At 36.2% G+C, this 25,502-nt stretch overlaps 2 protein-coding genes across 3 annotated transcripts in view; one reads left to right on the plus strand and one right to left on the minus strand.

Annotated features, from left to right (window-relative positions):
* Fgf7 (fibroblast growth factor 7) overlaps positions 1 to 12,249 on the minus strand; it is a 64,007-nt gene extending 51,758 nt beyond the window's left edge. The window contains exons 1-2 of one of the 2 annotated variants that reach the window (XM_045156147.1): positions 12,060 to 12,249; positions 10,941 to 11,153 (exon numbers count right to left, since the gene is read on the minus strand). In XM_045156147.1, the coding sequence (XP_045012082.1) occupies positions 10,941 to 11,153; position 12,060 (214 nt within the window). In that variant the 5' untranslated portion in view covers positions 12,061 to 12,249. Of the gene's footprint in view, positions 1 to 10,940; positions 11,498 to 12,059 lie in introns of both variants that reach the window. The other variant, XM_004669730.2, reaches the window with a different exon arrangement.
* Fam227b (family with sequence similarity 227 member B) overlaps positions 1 to 25,502 on the plus strand; it is a 214,254-nt gene that overhangs the window by 135,648 nt on the left and 53,104 nt on the right. The gene's annotated exons all lie outside the window — the stretch shown is intronic.

Consider the following 25,502-nt stretch of genomic DNA (forward strand, 5'->3'; position numbering starts at 1 on the left):
TCAGGATAATACATCTGTGCCGTTTCTCTTGTTCATTTGGACAACTCCCTAGTGCTCTAAATTTGCTCCCTCTGACTTACAGTTATCCTCTTTCCCTCAACTAAATTGCAATTTCTCTAAAGTTCTCTAAAGGTTGGCCTGTGAACTCCTTTTCTACTGTATCTTCATTCTGGCAAGTGAGATATCATGATTGTTTACTGAGTTTAACAATGCTTTAAAAATGTTTCATTCAAGCCAGGAGTGGTGGCGCATGCCTTTAATCCCAGCACTTGGGAGGCAGAGGGAGGTGGATCGCCGCGAATTCGAGGCCACCCTGAGACTCCATAGTGAATTCCAGGTCAGCCTGAGCTAGAGTGAGACCCTACCTCAATAAACAAAAAAATAAAAAAATTCATTCATGTGAAAAAAGGAGGAACCTGTCCACCTTCTATAGATGACCTTCCCAGGACAGCTTCACCAGTGTGAACCAGACCATCCAGGTTTGTGGTCAGAAATAGGTCTAGAGACATCGTAAGACTCTCCTGAGTATCAGGCTGTTGACACTCCAACACTTTACCTTAGTTCCATCTCCTTTCCACACCAACCAACCTTATCACTAGGAAGATTGCCATCTAAAAATAATCAGTCCACTGCTTGTTTTTAACTGGTATAACTCATTTTAACTGCTAAAGACTTTTTATCTGTGTGTCTCTTTTTAACATAGATAGTCCTTAAACCATCCACTCTTCTGGTATCTCCAGAGATAGCTGTGCCTGCTTTTTTTTTTGGCCTTTACAATAAAACAACTTTTCCACTGGTCCCTTGAAATTTCCTGAAAGACTAAATCAAAATGCTTCTGGGATATGATTTGGTTTTTGAGAGGTAGATAATAAGAGGAAAATGGGACTGAGATTTTTTTTTCTTTCATTTCATCAGGGCTTTTACTTCTTGTTCATGTTCAATTTTTATGATAATCTAGCAGTATATTTATTGTCTAAAGCTAATTTTAAATATGCAGTTAAGTAAAGTAAAAGTGCATATAGGGATATAAATCTTCCTGCCTTGTCCCTCTTCTCCCACTGGGCTGTATGCTACTTCATGCCCTACCATTGGGAGGTGAGGGACAGAACTGGTCATCTAGGGGCAGAGCCAGATACAAGACACAGAGAAAAGCAAATATACACTGTGGATAGTAAAGCAACTGGGACACAGAGGAGAATAAGAACATTACTGAATCTACCTCAGTCTAAAACTTCAAACAAATGACTTTCTCAAAGGAAACAAAATTAAAATGAAGAGTCCTCCAATCTGGCTATGTTAAATTTCAAATTTCTGGATATCTTTAGGCCAATAAATGAAACTTGTTCTTCACTGATAAAAATTCAATAACAATTTATATTGAACTAGATTGTGGAAAATCGCTTTCTTAAAGCTTATTGTTTAAAGCCTATTTGATAAGAATTTTTCAATCACCTTATAATCATGAAACATTTTAGGTTACTGCATGGAAATCATTTGGTCATCATTTAGAGGTGTATCAGAAGAATGGTCCAGTAAAGCTGCCCAGAATCCAGAAAGAACTTTTAATCAGGCTTAATCATACTAGAAATCCCTGGATTTCAGCCCATTGTTCTTACTCAATATACTTCCCTACTAGTGCAAACTAATATAAAAGTTCCAGGTATTGTCAAAATTGCTTGGTTCATGCAATTCTTAAAATAGTAGTTCAGGTCAATTTTATACCTTTATAAAAATCAAACTGGCTGGGTATGGTGGCACATGCCTTTAATACCAGCACCCGGGAGGCAGAGGTAGGAGGATTGCTATGAGTTCGAGGCCATGCTGAAACTACATAGTGAATTCCAGGTCAGCAAGCTAGAGTGAGATCCTACCTCTAAAAACAAAACAAAACAAAAAAAAAATCAAACTGCTGAGTGGCAGTTTGGCTTGCTTCTTAATAATACCAAGTAATCCCAAGAAAACAGTTATCAAATTGCAAATTAATGAAAATTTAATGTTCTACCCAAACTAGGGATAGAGATAAGAATGGGGAGGCAAAAGTATTCAATGTCTTATGTAATCACTATGGAGAACCAAACTGCTGTTTTCCTGTGGCTGACAGTAGTATAGCAAGTCTCAGAGGAACTCTATTAAATACTCATTCAACTTTATTTAACATAATATGTCCCAGCCAGTTAGCCATAGAAACTGTGTTTTAGGAAACAACCATTAGTGTCTATGGGGATGTTAGTGTTCTGAAAACCATACTTTAAAAACACTCTCTTAAGAAAAACAAAAACTGAGTTGATCTTGAACTTGTTCTCAAATATTTTGGTCAACATTAGCCACAACTGGAACTGAAATTTAAATAGAATGATGGAATGGGAAATGTCACAATGGGAAAATGAAAACCATAATAGTTAAGGATGTTGAAATATGTCTCATTTTCTGATATTACATTAATCATAAAAATAAGCTTCATTTTAGAATAGTTCTGATAAATAAGCAAGGATTAGTACACTTTTAGAAAAACAATTCAAATCCCTTCTATCGGTACTATGAGAATCTATTATCACTTCAACACCTTGGCCCACTGTTACTGCAAGTTTTAGTTAATTCCAATTCCAATTCTACATGTTAGTAGTTCTGTTGGATTTATTTTGATCTCAGAAATCCTCCCTCTATTCTCCTATAGACTCAATGAATTCCACTGATCTCTTAAGTGTATCAAAAACTATAGCTAAACCGGGCATGGTGGCCATGTCTTTAATCCCATCACTCAGGAGCCAGAGGTGAGAAGATTGTCATGAGTTCAAGGTCACCCCGAGACTACATAGTGAATTCTAAGTCAGTCTGAGCTAGAGTGAGACCCTACCTTGAAAAAACAAAACTATAGCTATGTCTTATTTTCAGTTTTTGAAGGATTTAAAATTCATTAATTTTGTAAAGTATATTTTCCTTTCCTCTTTTTGCTCTTTTTCATCCTCTTTACAAAGATATTTGGTTTATATTTTTCTAGAATGCACACTAGCTAATGGTTCTCTCAATTACTCATAACCACTATAGTAAAACAGATTCATCACTTTCTTCTGCAGAAAAGCTGACTACAACAACTGCAGTCTCTAGAGCCAATGTACATCTTTTCCCCTTTAAGAATGATATTACAGCTAAGAATATGGCTCAGTGGATAAAGTGCTTGTCAACCAAGCATAAGGAACTAAGTTCAGATCCTCAGCTTCCATGTACAGGCTGGGTGGATGTGGTGGCCTGCCTTTAATCCCTGAGACAGGAGGTGGAGACAGGGTATCTCCAGGACAAACTGAGTAGCTATACTAGCTGAATCAGCAAGCTCTGGGTTCAAGTGAGAGACTGTCTTAGTAACTAAAGTGGAGCTCAGTCAAGGAAGATGTGAACTATGGTCTCCACACACACTTGCACATACATACAAATGTGGCTATACATGTACAATATACGTAGGCATGTGTGTATACCACACTTATGGAAAGAAGAAAGAAAGAAAAAAAGTAAAGGGAGGAAGGAATGGGAAGAAAGAAAGGAAGAAAGAAAGAAAGAAAGGAAGGAAGGAAGGAAGGAAGGAAGGAAGGAAGGAAGGAAGGAAGGAAGGAAAGAAGGAAGGAAGGAAGAGAGAGAGAAAAGAAGAAAAAGTTGTCACCTAAAAGACATGGCTTTACCTGAGCATAAGGATTGAATAATTGTCCTCCCTCACTAATACCATAGCCCAAACCATTCATATACATGGCTCAAATGGTATTTTCTTTTTTAGTATATTAAGGTAGGGCCACAGACTATCTCAAATGCAGATATGAAACTTGGTGTATGATATTTTCTCTCTCTCTCTCTCTCTCTCTCTCTCTCTCTCTCTCTCTGTCTCTCTCTTTCTCTCTCTCTCTCTCTCTCTTTTAGTTTTTCAAGGTAGGGTCTCACTTTAGCTCAGGCTGACCTGGAATTCACTATGTAGTCTCAGGGTGACCTCGAATGCTCAGTGATCCTCCTATCTCTGCTGGGATTAAAGGCATGTGCCACCACTGGCTCATTTTCTCATTTTTTAATCAGGTATGTACATATGTATATATGTTTATAATGTATGTGTGTATAGATGTACATTTTCCAGTGCACACATCTGAGGACAACCTCAGAATGTTTTTCCTGTTCTTCTAACGTGCTTGACAAAACCTCTTTTATCTGCATTGAATTTGACACAGGGTGTCTCTTGTATTTTTACTGCTGCATATGCACCAGCTTGCATCAGTATAACTAACCTGTTCAGTGTCTAGATTCTCCTGTCCAGTCTTCCATTGCTGTAAGCACATTGGGATTACAGACACATGTATCACTTTTGATCTGGTTTTACATGGGTGCTGGGGAATTGAACTTAAACCTGAAGGCTTACAAGCAAGTGCCTTTAACTTTTGAGTCATCTCTCTAGCCGTGTTCTATGATTTTTTTAAATTGGTTTAAACGTTTTTAATATTTATTTATGTACAAGCAAAAAGATAGAGAAAAGAGAGACAGAGAATGGGCACACCAGGGTCTCTAGCCACTGCACATGAATTCCAGAAGCATGTGCCACTTTGTACATCTGGCTTATGTGGATACTGGGGAATCAAACCTGGGTCCTTAGGCTTTGCAGGCAAGTGCTTTAACCTTCAAGTCATCCCTCCAGCCATGTTCTATAGCTTTTAAGATGGATTTTTAAACCATGTGAAAGACAGAGAATGCTTATTTTTAACCTATTCTGAGTGTAGGAAGTTTGGCTATTGCTTAGTAAAAGGTGGTGATCATATCAAAGCCCACTTTCATTTACAAGTTCTTTGTTTCTCCATACTAGCTAAATACATAATTCCTACCTTCTCTCCTATATGGCACATACAACATGAAAATTTAAATACATACATATATTGTGTTCTCATAGTGATTCTAAGGAAGTTATTGTTCTATCTAAGTTATTTAAGACAAAAGGAAATAGAAAACATCTCCTTTATGTTGCACCTAATTCCTGTCTTTCACATAGAACAAGCTTCTATCTTTAATTTCTTTCACTCATTTAGGTAGACTCTTGGACCAGTGGTTCTGCTCCACTGGGTTTTCTGGGCTGGCAGCTGTCTCTGAATTTCTGCCTTTGAACTTAGTGTTGTGATTATGAAAGGAAAACCTCAATATCTGAAGTCATAGTCAGGAGTGGCTTAGTTGGTATTAAGTAAGCTGTCACTGATGTCTGTGTGCTCAGACCCCTGCTATAGCACCTGTCATTGTACAGCTGTGCCACAGAACCTATTCTATCCTGCAGCTAAATCTTTAACATAAGCAAACATCTGAAATACTGGCTGTTATTGTATGCATTTCTAGTCAGTACACCAAATGTTGTAGTCACTGAGATTTGTCAAAGAAGTCAGACGGAACTATGAAGTGCCTTAATGAGTTGTAGAGATTCATTCCTGATCTTTAGGGGTACTGATCAACTCCAAAGCCCTCTAAGAGCTCCAAAACTTTCCAGAATATTCCCAAGGAGGTTCTGGCTGAAGTAGTGCTCATGGCTCCCTTAAGCAGTGGTTTATAATCTCAGCTACACATTACAGTCACCAGAGAATTCTAAAGAATAGTCAGTCCTCTCTGACCTCATAAGATTCGGATTTAATTGAGGTAGAGTTTCCCCAATCTAATGTGGTTGTCAGCCTTGGAAACATCTCAGAATTATTTAGAGAACTTTTAAAATTCCTGATACTCAGACTTCACCCCAGGTCAATTTAATGAGAATCTTTTGAATGGGATATGGCATCAGAATTTTTTAAGGGTCCCTTGCTGATTACATATGTAGCCATCATTGAGAAACAGAAAAATCTAGTGGCATATTCTCAACAGGCAGCTACTTCCACATATCTAAAAGCTACCTCCTTACATTATCTCAAGTTCACTTAGGCCTTTAAATGTTCTAACTCTATAAGCTGAAATTATGTTATATAGATTCATTACTAGGTAGCACATTATCAGCTACTCTGGATTGATAGAGATTGATGGTAATATGCAAATAATTCAGATGAAGATTTAAAATAAAATATAAGAAATATACCTGTGGCAATAAATGAAGGCATTAGTACCTAGTAATTGTAAGATCCTTATCATAGCTAAATAAAGACTGTAAAATGAAAAAAATAATCTTCAATATTAGAGTTTTCAGAGAGTAATGAATATTCCCATCTGCTCTCCGGTAATCTATGTGTCTTTCATACTATGAAGCCTACATGTTTTTTAATAGTAATTCAAGCCACCAGTTCTACAGGATTCCAGCTTGTGGATAATTTCTAGGGTTTCACCATGTACATGTGTCCAACAGAAGTTCATAGAGATATGTATGTTATGCCCTTATTATTTTTTTAAAGTAGGAGCTGCCTTTACATCATTTTTTTGATAATGTGAATTACTCTTTTAGACAAAGTGTTAAGAACTATTTGAAACCCAAGAAAGTTCCCCCTCTGTGTACTAGGAGATGATGCATGTATCTGATAGGCACCAGCAGAGGCTATTGCTGACTAGGAGTGCATCCAAAGACTTGTTGACAACTGAATCTCTGAAGGTTCTGTGGCCAAAGTCAAATCCAACAGTGCTGTGTTTATTTTCTTTCTGCCAATTGTTAGGCCATATTCCATCACAGTCTAACAATCCAAAGGAGAACGCTGCCAAATCATTGGCCAATTTTCATGGCTAACCCTTTTCTTGCTGTAAAACTAACAATGTTCAATACACTCCAAATAAAACATACTTTCTCTTGGATCCGAATGTTCTGATAATGAAAGATTTCTTCTTAACAGGAATGGGTGATGTTGACTATTGTTGAAAACAACACATTTTTAGTAACTGAATACAAAAAAGGCATTTATCTTATCATGTATCTTTAGAAACTGGATTCTCTGTTCCACATCTGTCTTAGTGCAATTGTCGGGTACCCAGCACACTGCTGCCATCTCTCACTCTGCACCTCAATTCCCTGCTTAAACAACAATGTTATTTTTGTCAGGTGTGGAGTGATTGCCTCTGTCTGCTGATGGGCTGCCTGCTCCGGTAATTATTTAAATCTACTCTCTGGCCTTGTCTCCAAGGAAAGAGTTTCTGACAACAGAAGAGCTTGAAGTGGTGACCACTCATTTCCAGCCCCATGAGCTGAACATGAGCATTTATTTCATTTTGAATGTACAATTTATAAAAACAATTTATACTTATTATTAGCTCAGGTTTGACTCCAATTTCGTCACTTAGAAACCTACTAAAAGGCTAAACGTGGAGCCAGCAGAAAAACAAGCACAGAGGGAAGGCTTTCTGCCTCCTGAATAAGAGCAGTGGGCAATTACTCAGACCCAGTTTTCTAGTGACAGCTTCTCTCCCCTCAAGAGTAAAAATGAGGCTGAGAGAAACTCAGTGAGAGAGAGAGAGTGTGTGTGTGTGTGTGTGTGTCTGTGTGTGTGTGTGTCAAAACTAGTCCAGTTAGTATTTGGTGAACTTTTTTTTCACAAGTTATCCATTCCATTCTAATCTAAGCCTAAGGTGCTTTGTAAGACAACACTACAATAAGGTAAGACTAAAGTGACATCCCCAGACTCCAGAGTAAATTAAGTAATTTTCAATTTCCCTACGAATATGAGATATAAGTAAAAACATCCACCTCCTGGCCACTTCCTGCTTTTCTTCCCTGTCCTCATCTACCTATTCCAGCCCCACATATTGTGGAATCAGAGTTATACACCATAATTTTTCATCTCTTCCTGCTAAGGCCAGTCCATACTTACTAGTATCTTACAGAGAATATTCCAGGGCGTTTGCCAAGCTTGTGCAGGGCTCAGGCAAGCTGTGTTTCACAGGTGAAGCAAGCAGCCCTCCAGGCCCATAAACATACTCATGTCATAGTCCTTTTACTCAAAGAAAAGCCATGTGAGTGGACTAGTGCTTTCCTATAACTGGCCTCCCACTTATCATTTAAGACAGCCAAGTCTCTGCCATCACAAAACCTCCAAAATCCAACAGCCTAGTTTAAAATGTAAGACATCAAACAATAAGGAAATATGAAGTTTAGTTTTAGATCTTTGTTCTTCTGTGAGTTCTGCTTGTTTGAATCTAACAGGCAATTCAGTTACTTCTAACTCTAGTTTCAGTGACAAGGGGAAGAAATTTTTGTTGTTGTTGATTTATTCAACTAATTTTGAAGACTGTGAAATAATCGTCATGTCTTGTTAATTCAAATTTCTCACCCTTTTACTGTGTTGAACAAATTCTGCCAGGCATTTTGTTTCCTACCTTGGTTTCCTAGAACAATAGTTTCAACTTCACATGTCAATCTGCATGATCATGTGTGGGCATCCATTTGTAAAGGGAGTGAATAACAAGAAATAGTTATCAGAATTTTCTTCTACTCTAAATTCATCATTGAAATATTTCTTTTGTGCCTTGGGATTTCCTATAGCCAAAAAGCACCTAAGAAAGATGCTAATCTTTATAACCTTGACACCCCTTATTGACTCCTTTTTCAATAGGAAACAGACTTAACTATAATTTTAGAAGTTATTTAAATGATTTTGAAGAGGTATTCTTTTTCTAGGAGTACTTACCATATCAAATATATATATGATATGTATGCATATGTATATAATTGAAAAGCATATAAATGAAAATTATTTACATAATGTACATCATGTCTTTTTTAGTACATTGATATTGTGACATTCTAATTTATCACGATGTGGGATGATTTCTTTTCTTCCTTTTTAATAGAATTGGTGTTAGAGGAAGAAATTTTTGCCAAATTAGCTTTATGGCTGACTCAAGGTTAACATTAAATTGTGTTTCAAAGTACAAAACAATATAGCATTTTTATGTATGCATACAAATACCCAAATTTTATGATCTTAAGGAATTTAACACAAAACTTGCCTATGTGGATGTATTTCAACTGTAAATACTTTATTCTAAATAATCACACATACTAATTTGTACTAGATCTTATATCTTTTTTTTTTTTTTTACTTTTTCATGATTTGGTAAAAGCATGCAAGGGAAATTAGTCAATATATAGAATAAATCTACAACTTAGCTATGATAATCTCATTTGAAATTAATCTGACAGCACATCTTATCACTGAGATAATATTCACCTCTATGTCACAGTGTGGGTGACAACTAGATAGTGGCATTTAGCTTTCTTAACAGTTATGTGATTTAAGATAGAATATACTGTAAGAATGCAAATATATTTTGGAAAATACTTCCCATATTTTACAGACTGAAAAGCAGAAAAATGAAAAACTTTTTCAGAGTCATTCACAGGGATTGGCCATATGGGTAATAATTTCCACCTGGACTCTGGCCCTCCTACTAAATTTTGTTAACCATGTAAAAATATTTCTGATTTTCAAATAAATTCAATTGTTCTGATCACGTAAAAGTGGATTCCAACAAAACCCCCTCCAAATAGTTATTTCCTTAGCTACACTCAAAAAATCTTCCAGAGTAAGCATGCTGCCTTTATCAGTAAGAATACTGATAATAAAACCATAACCAGTCCATCAAATGGTTCTCATATTCTGTTTTAACTATGATTAAAAAGATTTCTCGGGCTGGAGGGATGGTTTAGTGGTTAAGGCACTTGCCTGTGAAGCCAAGGGACCCAGGTTCAACTCCCCAGGACCCACATAAGCCAGATGCACAAGTGGGCGCAAGCATCTGGAGTTTGTTTGCAGTGGCTGGAAGGCTTGGCATGTCCATTCTCTTTCTCTACCTGCCTATTTCTGTATATCTCTCTCTCCAATAAATTTAAAAAAAAAACAGAACTTTAATAAAGGAACATTTAAAAAAATAAAAAAAGATTTCTCTCATTTTCATATCGGAAAATTAATTCCACCAAATTCTCACTTATTGGTTGATTAGTTTATATGTCCAAAAGCCATTTAACAAGCAGGCAATGGAAACTTCAAGCAATCACTAGAAACAAGGCATTATAGTAGACACATAATTCTATCACAATCCCTATGCATTCTCTTTCAAGTAACTTTAGCACAATTCACAAAATGTACATTAACAATGTTCAACTGTTAGTAATGCAAACAAATTTTATATTCACCTAAGTGTTTTAAATACTTAAGGTAAATACTGAGATGTGTATTTTATATCATAAAATTGAATACTATTGCAATTGGTTATTAATCATAACCATTAAGTGAAAATTTAAGCTCTGGTATTTTAAGTTGAACAGAGCATTTGGTTTGGGGGGGGCAAATGTAAAGTTTTCAATTGAAAATCATGGAATCTCTTTCAACTCATTTTTATTTACTTGCATTTGTTTCTCTAAAAGCAACACAGAAGTTATATGACAGAGAATTTAGAAAAAGAAAATGTTAGAAGTATCTACTTTTCTTCCTAGGTAGGTAATTAAGCAATTTACCACAAACTCATTGTGACATGAATGGGTCACCACTATATACATTTGAATAAGAATTCATTGTAACACATTGTGTTTTTTTTATCATGGTAATATTCTTTAATAGGAAACAAAACTAGTAAAAATAGATAAATTCTGTATCCATCAAACTAATAGTGAGCAGTTTTGGTGAACATTTATCTACTGAGAACTTATATGAGTTGTGCTAAGAAAATAATCACTTTAGTGTGAATAAAATTGTTAAGATTTTCTTCAACTTAAGAGTATTTTGAGCTTATGACACAGTTGTGTTTTTCAATTGGCTTGTGCTATCTATTCAACTATACTATTACTAGATTTGCCCTGTTCCAAGACATACTTTTAGGATCATAGCTCAATACTCCAAATGTAAAGAAATTAAAAGGTGATGATGCATTTAATATTTTTCATTAAAAAGGACTGTAAAAATTTTCTGACCTGAAAACCCCTTTGACAGCTTTTAAGGGTTCTAGGCAGTGATTCAGCAGAAGGTATTACTTACTGTAATTGTTTCTCATCTCTTGAGTCCCTTTCACTTTGCCTCGCTTGTCAATCCTCAGATACCACTGTGTTCGACAGAAGAGTCTTCTCACTCTTATATCCCCTCCTTCCATGTAATCATAACTTCTTGTATGTCGCTCAGGGCTGGAACAGTTCACATTCGTAGCCATTTGCTCTGGAGTCATGTCATTGCAAGCTAAAGACAGGGTGCCCACTAGACAGATAATGTGAAAGCATGATCTGTAGAGCAAAGTTGGCAGGATCCATGTCAGTATCCATTTGTGCATTATAGTGTAGTGCTCCGGGTGTCCATGAATAACATAATGAAAATTAAAACTTGAGTTGATGGTTACTCCTAGGTCATGGACCTCCTCCTATCTGTGAATTGTAGATTGACTTTAAAAAAGTGGTTGCTGTTTCCAAATTGTTACCCTTATCCTTTAGTTTCTGATACCAGTACAGGATTCCTCCTTCAACAACTCTCTGCTGATATCTCCTTATAAAAACAGGTTGTGATAAGACCAGTTGCTGCAGCACTAGTGGTCTGCTATTTGACTTCTGTTTGCAATGGGGAGGGGAGGAGAGAGGAGATTAAAAGATTGTATATATAAATTTTAGTACACAAATAGCATTATAGCATATAGTGTAGTTGAAATTTTCAAGGTACATTTAAAACAATTTTCACAGAGTATAGCCATAAAAGTACTACTTATTAATAGATTCATAAGTACTGTGCACTAATAGAGACAATTCAAAATATAATTGCACCATCCATGCCAGTTACTATTTTTTGTAAGAAACATCCTGCATTTAGAGGTATTGGTGAAATTCATGTTCTACAGCTACTATTAACAAAGCTAAAGTGCTTTTACATTTGTGCTTAATCAATTATTTTCTCGTAAACAGCCCACATATTTCAAGTAATGTGTCAGAATTACTCAGGAGAACTTCAACCTTATCTTTACATTCGTACCACAACATAATTACCATAGATAGTTACATGGCTCAGAAATCTGGTAACTTTACTTTCCCCCTTAGTAAAATACCCATAGGCAGAGGAAAGAAAAAAAAAACAGAAAAGATTCAGCATTGTTTTTAAAGACAAATAATAGTAACTTACTTGTTCTGTTTATAACAGCTGGATACACAAGAATTCCATGTCTGCTGTCTGCCTTGTGCAATATGAGCCTCTCTACTGTAGCTACAAACTAGTTCTCAGCTGAGAAATTCTCCAGCAGAATCATAATTGTTTCCATAAATCAACAGGCAGAAGGATTTTCTCTCTGTGTGAGCGCGTGCATGTGTGTGTGTGTGTGTGTGTGTGTGTGTGTGTGTGTGTGTGTGTGTCTGAGTGTGTGTGGTGAGCCTTTTATTCAGAGCTTTTAGATAAATACCTTTGCTGACCTCATTGGAAGCAATTAAAACTTAACCAGTGAGCTGTTAGTTGAATAAAACAGCAAGAATAAAAAGCAGCTTGTGTAATATTCAATGGTCATAAGAGGGAGCTACAAGCAAGGCTTAGGTTTAAATCTACAAGTAGTTAGAGACCTCTAGAAACAGATCTCTGTTCTGAGGCAGTTAAAACAGGAAAGGGAGTTTTAGACCTTCTTTACAGCATAGCAGCTATATAGACTTTGAATAGCCTTTTCTTAAACATATGTCCAAGGGCTGCAAAATACTTAGAAAATATTTTCCAGTTTTATGATATATGTATTTCTTCAATTACTCCATTGTGCTCAAAAGCTAGGGGGAAAAAAAACACTAGATTATTACCAACTCAGATCCTAGTGTCTTAAAACATTATATTATAGAGTTAATGATATATTTTTTCTCAAGGAGATAGTTTACCACTGTATATAAGTACTATTTTTATATTTTTAGGCTGAAAATGAGAAGAACTAGTTTGTTAATTGAATTTGGCTTCTGCTAGTTAGATGAACCAGATCAAGTCACTTGACATTCCTGAATCTCAGTGGTTACCACAACTTTAAAATTAATGTCTAAGGGACCCTAGGGGTCTTTGGAACCTTAAAATTCTGTGTCCTGTGACTAATATTAATGACTAAACAAGAGGACACAGAATTTTTTAAAAAATATTATTATTGAAAATTAAAAATAAAATGGTTTTACTTATGTTATTAGTGTTTAAATTTTGCCTCAACAAGAACATTATAGTAAATAAATAAATAGTAATTATAGGATAGAATTTTAAGGCCTATATCTATTATAAATAAGAGAAAGCTGTTTTGCTTTCCAAATTGAGCTCTTCTTTAGTTCCTATAATAGTTTGTAGATATTAATTATCAAGATTGTATTATTAGTGTAAAATAATTGTATCATACATCTAAATAAATATTTAAGAATTTATACTAAAATTCTCTTTTTCATATTATGTACCCCCAATCTCTCCCCTCTCCTCCTTTCTCTCTCTCTCTCTTTCACATACACACACACACACACACACACACACACAAACACATATAAATTTTGCACCAAAAATACACTACTTTACCAGCAGGTGGTGCATACAGACCAAATAGAAAAAGACAGTTGACTCCAATCAATTGGATTATAGTTTGTGTTTCCTGCTGTGTCTATGCTTTTAGGGTAGAGAATCAATGGTATATAATATTTTAAACTCTAAGTTTTAAAGCAAAGAAGGGTGGGCTCTTCTATGGTTGCATTTGTTGAAAACAAAGGCTCAAAACATCCCACCTTCCTCTCAAAATGAAGAAGAGATGGAAAGAGAGCATCATGCTATTATATTCTGAGTTATAGCGCACTCATTTTGGAAACAATAATAATGAACAGAGTCAGAATTCTAGGAACCACATATTCCTCCTGAAGAAAGAGCACAGTGAATGTCAGTTCACCATGCAAATATGTTTTAAGAGCTGCTTAACCTACCTGTTCCACATTGACCGTACAGAATTAAAACCAGAAATCAACAAATTGGAAGTCAGTATTTCCTAATGAAATGCTTAAAACTTTAAATAAACAATGTGATCAATTTGCTAGTAAAGATTGCTTAAGAATGTGCTGTGCAGGATTAACTGTAGAACTGAAAATAGAATATAAAATTATAATTTAAATAATATTAATGAACAGATTAACCTCAGATAGAGAACTATATCAGTAGTTTTAATTATTTTTAACATGGTTTATTAGTTTTTCATTGTAGAATAATTAATTCAAGATGGCCCACCATCTGTGTCATAATCACACATGGGAGGGAGGGGGTCTTACACTTCCGACATTACACTTATGCTAGAGGAATGGCTCTCAAGACCTAGCGGCATGAGCTGTCTCTACATGGACTAACTCTCTTCTCAACTTATACACAGACATCCTTTTCTACCCTTATTGTAATGACATTTACTGATTGACTAGGTACAAGAATACTTTGAAGAATTCTTTTGCTTTCATTGTTTCAAGATTGAGTTAGCTTCACTTTCTTCTATTTTTTAAATTAATAGAACAAAAGAACAACATCTATTCAAAACGTGGCTTTAAAATGTCCCTTAAAAGTTATGGGGAGGTAATGTGATGGAGATTGGAATTTCAAAGGGGAAAGTGTGGGGGGTGGGGAGGGAGGGAATTACCATGAGATTTTTTTTATAATCATGGAAAAATCCTAATAAAAATTTTTTTTAAAAAAAGTGAAAGTTAGGGCTGGAGAGATGGCTTAGCGGTTAAGCGCTTGCCTGTGAAGCCTAAGGACCCCGAGGCTCGACTCCCCAGAACCCACGTTAGCCAGATGCACAAGGGGGCGCATGCGTCTGGAGTTCCTTTGCAGTGGCTGGAGGCCCTGGCGTGCCCATTCTCTCTCCCTCTCCCTATCTGCCTCTTTCTGTCCCTCTCTGTCTCTCTCAAATAAATAAACAAAAATAACAACAACAAAAAAATAAAAATAAAAAAGTGAAATTTAGGACTGGAGTAATGCTCAGTGGTTAAGACTTTGCCTGCAAAGCTTAACAACTGGGGCTCAATTCCTCAGTACCCACACAAAGCCAGATGCACAAAGTGGCACAGGCATCTGGAGTTTGTTTGCAGCAGCTTGAGGCCCTCACATGCCCGTCTTCTCTCTCTCTTCCCCCCCCCCTCTCTCTCCTCTCCTTTTTCCCTGTCTGTGCTTGCTTGTAAATAAATAAATAAAATATTTTTAAATGGAAGAGTACCACCTGCAATTCTTTAAAAAGAAATAATGCCTAACACTTTTTCAGTATGTTTTGCCAATATAATGCATGAAAAAATACAGAAACTTTCCAAAGATATTTTTAAAACAGTTGTTAAATAATTAACTACCTAAGTTGCTTGAGCAGCCTTTGTTATATTCTTCATCCATGAAAATATAAATACAGACAATAACTTTTGCTTAAGAAATTTTGTTTCAATAATAAATTTACAAATTATATTTTACCTATAATTATGTATCATTAAGTACTTTTGTTTCTTAGTATTATTGCTTCTGTATCCTTTTCCCATTCTCCCACTTTCCTTTCTTTCCAAAAAATACAATTATTATTATTAGTTGTGTGTATTTTTCCAATTTCTTTACGCTCATACACACAAATGAAATATACATATACATACATTTTTATTTAACCCTTCCCCACATTGTACAAAAAAATTAGTATTACATGTATATTGTTCTACATGTGACTTTTTTTCATTTAGCAAATATATAAAATCTTCCCATGTCAGTATCTAGGAAGTTCCCTCACTTTTTATAGCTGGGTATATATGAATGTGGCTAACCAGCCTACTTGTTGGCAAATATTTAATTTTTTACCTGTATTTTATATTCTAGAAAATATAACAAAGTTGTGAGTATGTCATTTTACATATCTGTAAGGTCATTTCCAGAAGATGACTGGATCCAAAGAGATAGATGTTAGATAGATCAATAGATAGATGGATTAATGGATGATAGATAGATTCATAGATAGATAAATAGATTAGATGGATGGATGGATGGATGGATAGATAGATAGATAGATAGATAGATAGATAGATAGATAGATAGATAGATAGATAGATGATAGATAGACAGATAGATAGACAGACAGGCAGAAAGACAGGCAGAAAGGCAGACAGACAGATACATACATACATACATACGTATGTACGTACATACATATTGCCAATTTCTCCACCATGAAGACTGTTCAGGGCTGTTTTGTTTTGTTTTGTTTTAATTTGTTTTTAGAAAGAAAGAAAGAGGAGATAGAGAATTGGTGTGCCAGGGCCTCAGCCACTGAAATTGAACTCAAGATGCTTGTGCCAGCTAGTGGGCATGTGTGCCCTTGTGATTGCCTCACCTTTGTGCATCTGGCTATCGTGGGATCTGGAGAATGGTCTTTGAGCTTCACAGGCAAATGCCCTAACTGCTAGGCTGTCTCTCCAGACCAGGTTTTTTAATACCTCCAACAGAACTTAGAAATTACACTTTTTCAACAGTATGTTGTCACTTTTGATGATTTACTAATCTGACAGGTGAAATGGCATTTCATGTGGTCACCCTTCACCTTTCTCTTCATAAGAGACAAGGTGAGAATCATGTTCAAGGACTATAATGAAAGGGTGATGTGAGCATCCACAGTCAGCCAGGGGAGGTTTCCCTTCAAAGCTACCAATGGAGCTGCAATTTGAAGCATGGGTAGATTGAATCACAAGAGGTACCTGTGGATATACAAAAATCCTACGTCAAAATAAAATATTCTCTTTCAGTAATAAATATGAGTGTAGTCCTAGTAGAATAAGAGGGCCTGTAGCACATAAGCAAGCCAGAGAAGCAAGCAGGTACTCTGGGGGTCATGTTTGATCTTTAGACTAAGGACAGAAGAAGCCACACTATGTTAAACAGAAGTGGGGTTTGATCAGAATTGCCTTCTCTGCCTCTATTCTAGTCAAAACTTAATTCCTACTGGAAGAATAAGTTTATGAAGTTTTAATTTACATTCATTTATTCTGTATTATCCCCTTCATAGTACTAAAAAGATAGTCAAAGTTATAATCAAAATGGCAATATTAAAGAGATAAAAAGTCTTACAAGCTTTGTAATTGGGAAAAAGCCCAAATTATTTCACAAGACTATGTTCAATGCCTTAAGAATAAAGGAAGCATAAGAGTGCTTTTCATAAAAGCATGATGAAAGTAGAATACCAAGTACCACGGGTGCAAAGAAAAGTCTGAGTCACATATTTGGGGAGCCTAGTTCTTATATTTCTGGTAGCACTTCAACATATAGCATAGAAAACAAAACTCTAGATAGTAAAGACTATCTCATATATCTTAACAGATGGGCCCATAAGCAACCTCAAAGATTTCATGTGCTTTAAAAGAATTATGGAAGCATAATGAAACCCAGAACTGAAGTAACTGTGTGAGTAGAGTTAGTGAACACTGCAAAAGTGGCCAGAGTAGACAAATGACTAGATGACTGAAGGCCTTTGCCTTGTCCCTGAATAAAACCACGTGGAGCCGAGGAAGGAAACCCAGGTACAAGTTTTCCATCAGTCTAGAAGGGTAGAATTTTCAAAAGTAGGGATGGTATGTTAGTCCTTCCATCTTAAGCTGTGGTCCAAAATTTATTTTCCCATATTCGTCCAGCTATCCCCACACTATGAACTTGTCCTTATCCTTTCCACTGTAGATTTTATTGCATAAATTTAGCCTCAACTCTGAATCATGCCATCCAACTCATCTTACTTATCTCCCCGATTCATCCTTTGAACAAATATTTGTCAAATATTTGCTGCCAGATGCTGTGTTAGCCTTTTGGGAATATAGGAATGACTGTTTTGAAAGAGATCTCTGCCCTTACAGAGCATGCATTCCAGTGATAGGACAACATAAACAAGTAGATCCGGGGCTGGCGGGGAGCACGGAAGTGGCAAAGATCTTGTGTTCTAAGAACTACAAAAAGGCCACGTAACAGAAGGGGGGGAAGAGCAAGTGGGTAGGGACTGTTAACAGTAAGACCTTTACAGGTCAAAACAGGAATTTGGGTTTATTTATGTTCAAATAATAGGAAACTGAAATACAGATATGTCTTTCCAAACATGATAGAGACAGTCAAAGACAGTAGTTTAAACTCAAGAGAAAAATCACCACAGGAATTAAGCAACCCTGAGGTCCCTATAAACCCTCAGTTATGTAAACATTGTGCTCACCCTTGGCATGATGTTGTAACATTGAAAAACTAACTGTATATAAGATGCAAGGTCTGAGTCATTTACTCAAAACTGTGGTGTGCCTGTGACTCAACTACATACATGTCAGTTTACAAATAGCATTTGATTTTTTGCATCCTTGAGCCTGTAAAAGTATTCTTTATTTAATTTTGTATTTATCAAAGCTCTCCAGAATGCTATCTAGATTTAAATTTCATATTATATTATTAAATTACTAAATCATAGTCCAAGTTTAGCCATAGGGCAAGATCTCTAGCTGAAGTTGCAAGGCTATTCTTTGGTTGGTTGTTGGAAATTTCTATACAATTAAGGCATTAAATGATTCATTTTTTAAAAATTTATATTAATTATAGACATACTTAGTATAGGTGCATCATGTGTTGGTACCATCGTTTCCCTCATCCCTGCCCCTTTCCAAAGGGGGCCTTCCTCTTCCTCATTGGGGTTGCAAGTTATCCCCCTGGTGGTTGTGGGTTATGTGTTGTGAAAGCAGCAGTCAGTTATTAGGTAGAGTCAGTGCCACTGGGCATGATGTCCCAACTTGTGGCTCTAACAATCTGGTCTCCCTTCCACAAAATTCCATGAGCTGTGTTGGATCTAGTTCAATGATGGATTCATTCTTGATTGCCTTATAGCTAAACTTAAGAATCATTCTCATTGGTTTAATGCTAGACATAAGTGTCTGGTTTTGACTGCTTAGTGCCATTCTAGAAGTTGGCAGTGGGAAGCTTGCTTCACATTGGAGCAGCATGAAAGGCAGAGAGAGCCTGGGGAAGTTAGTGGGCTCAAGTGTTTGCACTCAGCTGGGGTCTTTGGTCCTGTATTAATCATTTTCACAGCAAAGCACCAAAATTAAGGATAAAAGTAGCAAAAATTCATTCTTAAATGTTTCATATACAAAAAGCAGAAAAACTGGTTTAATTTTAATTTCATTTGCTTGAAAACTGACTTTTCAGCACCAGATAAGCTTTCAGAAGTGGAAGATAAAGGCAGACTAACAGTAACTGTGATGCTAAGGATAGAGAAGAAAGCTATGGAGACTGCTATCTTTAACATGAAGATTGAACAATTCAGAAAATTCCAAAACAATACGTTAGTGATTTCTTTGAAACACAGGGCACTGGAGAATAGAAGATGCAAGAAAAGCCTGTATCTGAAAGATAGATTAGTCCTTCCAAAGAGACTCAGCAGTCATGAGTTCCTTCCCAAGACTTGTTGTCAATCAGTGAGGAAAAGTGAGGGTTGCTTAGAGACAACTTTTCATTATAACAGGTTTTTCAATCTACATATAAATATTTATTCACCATATACTTCATTCCCTCACTATTCATAGCTTGTGTCTGCCATAGCCCCAGAGAACCCTCAAACCTCTATTCTTTTTTGTAGCTTAAGATTCCATATAAACTTCAATACTCTAAATTTTCCTTACATATCATACTTTGAGGTATCCTGAGCATATGCATGTTATTAAAATGGATCTTTCCTTCTGCTAATCTAACCTTTGTCAGACTGATTTATGCCCCAACAAAGGAACCTAGAAGAATAGAAGGAAATTATTTTTTACTTTTGTATAATATTCATCCACAGAAATCTAAGCACCTGATAAAAAGTGCATTCATTAAAAAATAGTGACTAACACAATAACATACATTTAAGAGGAAGGAAGTTTGGAGTTACTCTTAAAGCTTCTCTTCAGGTCTGAATATCCATGCTATCTGTATTAGTTACCTTCTCATTACTGGGAAAAAATACCCAACCAGAAGCAACTTAGGATTTTGTTTGAGGTCACAGTCAATCATGGCAGTGAAGACATGGCAGCAAGAGCACTGAATAACAGAAAAGAGCAACTAATGCTGCCACTCGGCTAGCTCTTTCTTTTGTTGATGGTCCAGACCCCCGTCCATAGCCTCAACTAGCCTCATCAAGATAGTCCTTCATGGGCAAGATCAGAGGCTAGTTCCCCAAGTGATTTAAGGTCCCATAAAGATAGCAAAACATAAGCCTGACATGGTGGTGCATGCCTTTAATCCCAGTATTTGGGAGGTAGAGTTGGAGGATTGCCATGAGTTCAAGGCCCCCCTGAGACTCCATAGTGAATTCCAGGTCAGCCTGGGCTAGAGTGAGACCCTACCTCGAAAAAAAAAAGATAGCAAAACATTATCATTAAAGATTACTCAAATTTTTCCTTGGAAGTATTTAATATTTTTAATTGCTTTATTTTATTTAATTTTTATTTATTTGAGAGAGAAGGAGGTAGACAGAGAGAGACAGAGAGAGAGAGGACTGGACGTGCTAGGTCTGGCCTCTGGAAATGAACTCCAGATGCACCACCTTGTGAATCTGGCTTATTTGGCTCCTGGGGAATCAAACCAGGGTCATTTGGGTTTGCAGGCAAGTGCCTTAGACACTCAGCAATCTCTCCAACCCAAGTATTTAATAATAATTCAGATATAATGAATGATTTCTTTAATCAAAATTATTAAATTTTAAAAATCCAACTAGGTATAATGGTGTATGCCTTTAATCCTAGCACTTGGGAAGCTGAGTAGGAACACAACACTGAGTTTGAGGACAGCCTAGGACTACATAGTGAATTCATGGTCAGCTGTGGCTAGAGTGAGGCCCTATTTTGAAAAAACAAAACAAAACATGCCCAAAATGATGAATACTTCTATTATAGCAACTTCCATACCTGTTCCTTCCTACGAATTATTCCTTTTATATCCTGTCCTAGATTGAGCCATTGTGATTGTTAGTCTTGATTCCATTCCTAACACATCTCCTTGCACCTCCAATCTCCAATTCACTTTAACTGTTGTGATTATATTAATTAATCTTCTTAAAGTACAGCTGAAATTTTATTACATCTTAGCTCAAAATTTTCAAACCATATTTTTATTTTCTTAAAGAAAACTCTAGTCTTTTTCCTACTATGTAGACTCTTTGTATCAGTATTGCCTGTAATTCTTCAACCCCCCAAATATTAAGATCTTTCACAAGTATGAGGTGAAGTGATATTCAGCCACACACACACACACCCGCTACTCTTGGCAGAAAATGAGACTATTGTGGAAAATAAATTCTTCTTAGAAATCTTTTTCTAAAATTACATTATTTTTGTGGTTTTTTGAGGTAGGGTCTCATTCTAGCCCAGACTGACCTGGACTTCACTATGTAGTCTCAGGATGGCCTCAAACTCACAGCAATTCTCCTACCTCTGCCTCCCAACTGCTGGGTTAAAGGCATGCACCACCATGCCCAACTCTTCTCAGAAATCCTTTCTCTCTTTTTCCCCCACCCTTGTTTCTTCCTATATATTCAGTCTGGGTGAGGGACCCAAGAGTAATAAAAACAATATTTTATATATATATGGAGAGAGAGCTATGACACACACACACACACACACACACACACACACACACACACACACATATTTCTCAATAGTTCAAACAAATCCTTGGTTCTATTCTGCTAATTTAGTTAACTACTTCAAATCAATGCTATGTATCCAAAACATATTGTTCAATATGATAAAGTGTCTGACTTCATGAGCCTTAAATTATTAAGGAGGAAGAAGATAATAAAAACACAAAAAGAATCCCACTGATATTTCAGGAGAAACCAAATATAACTGCAGCTAATAACAAAAAAGACCAGAGTGACTGAAATCTAGTGAGAGAAAGTCTTTATAAGGAAATGCTTAAACCAAGATCAGAATGATAGGAAATAATAATTGAAATAGAGCATTATAAATAAAGGTACCAAAGTAAAACAAAGTTCTTAGGTGAAAATGAGCTTATTGAGTCCTGGAAACTAAAAGAGAGTGGAGCACAGCAAATAAGGGGAAAGTTCAATGGTCATATTAATAATAAAGACTTGGGATTTAATTCTACTGGCTTCTGCTCAGTGAGAAGATGATCATTCTGAAAATGTTCATGAGAGACAACTTTTAGTCATCTGAGAAATGACTAAGGTTGAAGTAACATGACCAGTGGTTGAAATCCAAAGCAGAGATGACTGGGTCTATGGCCTAACCTAAGAGGTACAAACAAGGGATCAGAGACAAATCTTGACAAATAATCATGTCAAAGTTGGACAGAAGAGCAAGTCAAATTCCAGAGATCTGACAGTTGCAAGTGAAGAAATGTTGTCTTCTGCTGAATTAAGGAAGATGAGTAAGAGTTATGCTTTAGCTCAAAGCCCAGGTCAGTGTAATTAAGAGAAGGGAGTGGGGCCTCTGACTCCCTTGAAATGAGAACCAAGAAAGATTTTGAAAATTTATTACCACAAACATGTGTAAATAAAAAGAGATTATTTTTAAATACAGTATCTGGTTCAAATAGAAAGCCTTTTCATGTGCTGTATTAAGTATGCACTTAGATTAAATGTTAAGAGCAATGTTCCCTCATTTTTCTAACCAAGAATGTCTCTGATAACCAGAAGATGATAGACTCCAGTATTAAAGTTTGTAAAATATACCAAAAGTCAGGACTTTAAGAGCCTAAAACAGTTTTATTCTTTGATTTCAGCCATAAATGAATTTTAAAGTTGTCAAATATTATGTGACTACTCAAATCAATTCTTATGACATTGAAAATGTAATTTCTTAAGAACACCAATGTTGACATTTTAAAAAGAAATCCATATCCCCTGTTTATTTTAGCTGAAATAAATATGCTTTTGTTTTCATATTTCCTTCTGAACAAGCAGATACATTAGTTGAGAAACATGACAGTAGAGCAATCCATGTGCACACAGAACGCCAGAATAGGTTGTGTATAACAAAAACTAAAGTCTTCTCTAATACCAAAAAAAGACAATTGTAATCATTTTGATAGGGGCCAGAACAACAACAAAACAAGAAGGATGGATTTGCCTGGTAGAATTCTCTGGTTGCAGCTGAGGATGGATTTGTTTTCTTAGACGAAGTAGCCTGGGAGTTGGAAACATCCTATCATGAGTTGGGAACATTGCTGAATCCAAAGTTATACCATATTTTTGTTTTGGGTTTTTTTTTTTTTTTCAAGTTTTTCTGAGGTATGGTCTCACTCTAGCCCAGGCAAACCTGGAATTCACTTTTTAGTCTCAGGCTGGCCTCAAATTTACAGCAGTCTTCCTACCTCTGCCTCCCAAGTGCTGGGATTAACAGAGCGTTTCACCATGCCCAGCTGTTTGTTTTTCTTTTAAGATACTAGAAAGAAATTTTAGGCTGGAGAGATGGCTTAGCAGTTGAGGCACTTGCTTGCAAAGCCTAAGGACCTGAGTATGATTTCCCAGGACCCATATAAAGCCAGATGTACAAGGTGGCACATGCATCTGGAGCTTGTTTGCAGTGGATAGAGTTCCTGGCACACCCATTCTCTCTCTTTCTGTCCCTCTCTCTCTCTCTCTCTCTCCTAACTAAATACATAAATAAAAGTTTTTAAGCAGGGCATGGCGGCATATGCCTTTTTTTTTTTTAAGTATTTTTATTTATTTATTTATTTGAGAGTGACAGACACAGAGAAAAAGACAGATAGAGGGAGAGAGAGAGTGGGGGCGCCAGGGCTTCCAGCCTCTGCAAACGAACTCCAGAGGCGTGCGCCCCCTTGTGCATCTGGCTGACGTGGGACCTGGGGAACCGAGCCTCCAACCGGGCCGCTAAGCCATCTCTCCAGCACATAAATAAAAGTTTTTAAAAAAGAAACGTATTAATGCCAACCAAGTACAATATTTATAGTGAATTAAACTTAACTGAATCTATAAAAGAATTGGAAATAGGGCTGGAGAGATGGCTTAGCGGTTAAGCACTTGCCTGTGAAGCCTAATGACCCTGGTTCGAGGCTCGGTTCCCCAGGCCCCACGTTAGCCAGATGCACAAGGGGGCGCACGCGTCTGGAGTTTGTTTGCAGAGGCTGGAAGCCCTGGCGCGCCCATTCTCTCTCTCTCCCTCTATCTGTCTTTCTCTCTGTGTCTGTCGTTCTCAAATAAATAAATAAATAAAAATTTAAAAAAAAAGAATTGGAAATAAATTATCATCTTCAAACAAGATATAAAATCCTAAAAGATGTTTGAAAATTGCTTTACCTCTTAAATATTTTTAAATTTTCCATGATAGTGGATATATCTATTATTTAGTACAATCTTAGAAACATCTAATACACAAAACGACAAGTTTAAACCCAAACTTAATTTGAATAGTAACAAATTCCCAACTAAGGAATTCTAATATGTAAGATTCATATATTTTTAATTAATTTAATTTTTAATTTAATTGGTGGATCATCTGGCAGTATTCATTTTACATGACTTTTTAATCTTGAGTCATTAAAATTAAGGTTGATAATTCTAGTTCTTAGTACAACTACAGACTTTTATTTCATGAGAGACAACTTTTGATCATTTGAGAGATGACTAAAAATGAAGTAAGGAGACCAGTGGTTGAAATCCAAATCAGAGATATATTATTTAATAAATGATGAGATTATTTATGCTATATTCCTCATTCCTTTCATTGCCTTCCCCATTCCTTCCACTCCATTTTATTCCACTCAGAATGCTGATTATTATGACATAGTGACATATTTTTTTTACAAAATAATCATGAAATATAAAAATCAGGAGGTAAACACAAAGTATCAAGACATTACTGTTTTTTCTTCCTATAAAATAGTGAATAATCATGGATTAAATGCATACATTATTTTAGTATATATAAAACATTTCATATTTTGATTTAATAGATTTTTGCTTGAACAAAAATTGTGTTGGTCTAGAGGTAGGGTTGGGAGAGGAGGGTTGGGGTATTTGACTCTGCTCTGGTACCCAGATGAAGCCTCCACAGGACAAGTTCTGGACACAAAGAAGGAGGTTGCCGGTATGTTTGCATGGGGAGTCCATGTCAGAGTAAGGAAATGTGGGCAGTCATTTTCTGTCACAGATAACTCATGTTACAGTGGCATGAAGCCAAGAAGTATGGGCAGAGGGAAGAGCTAGAAAGTGCTTGCTGGCTTCCTGTGGTCTTACTGTATTTTTAAAGGGTTGGGGGAGGAAGCAGAGGTGTTGTCTTCAGGTTGCTTAAGTTGTTCTAGGATCTTTCCACCAAAATCTGAGTTACTAAGGCAACTATTGGTACTAATCAAAGATTTATTAATTTAGTGGGATTTGAGGTGCAGTTAGTTCACATTTGGTAAGTTTTTAGTTCAGTGAAAAAGTTGCATGACTATTTTAAGTATTAAGTAGGTAGAAGAGTCAGCAGTGAGTATGAAGGGCTGCATGCTTATGACCACTTTATCATTGGCAAACTTGTAATTAAAAGTATTTTGTGCTAATTCTAAATTTCTCTAATAATAGTACCATGTGATAAAAATGTGTTTGAATTGAGATCC

The sequence above is a fragment of the Jaculus jaculus genome, chromosome 8 (assembly GCF_020740685.1).
Source record: "Jaculus jaculus isolate mJacJac1 chromosome 8, mJacJac1.mat.Y.cur, whole genome shotgun sequence".
Lineage (NCBI taxonomy): Eukaryota > Metazoa > Chordata > Mammalia > Rodentia > Dipodidae > Jaculus > Jaculus jaculus.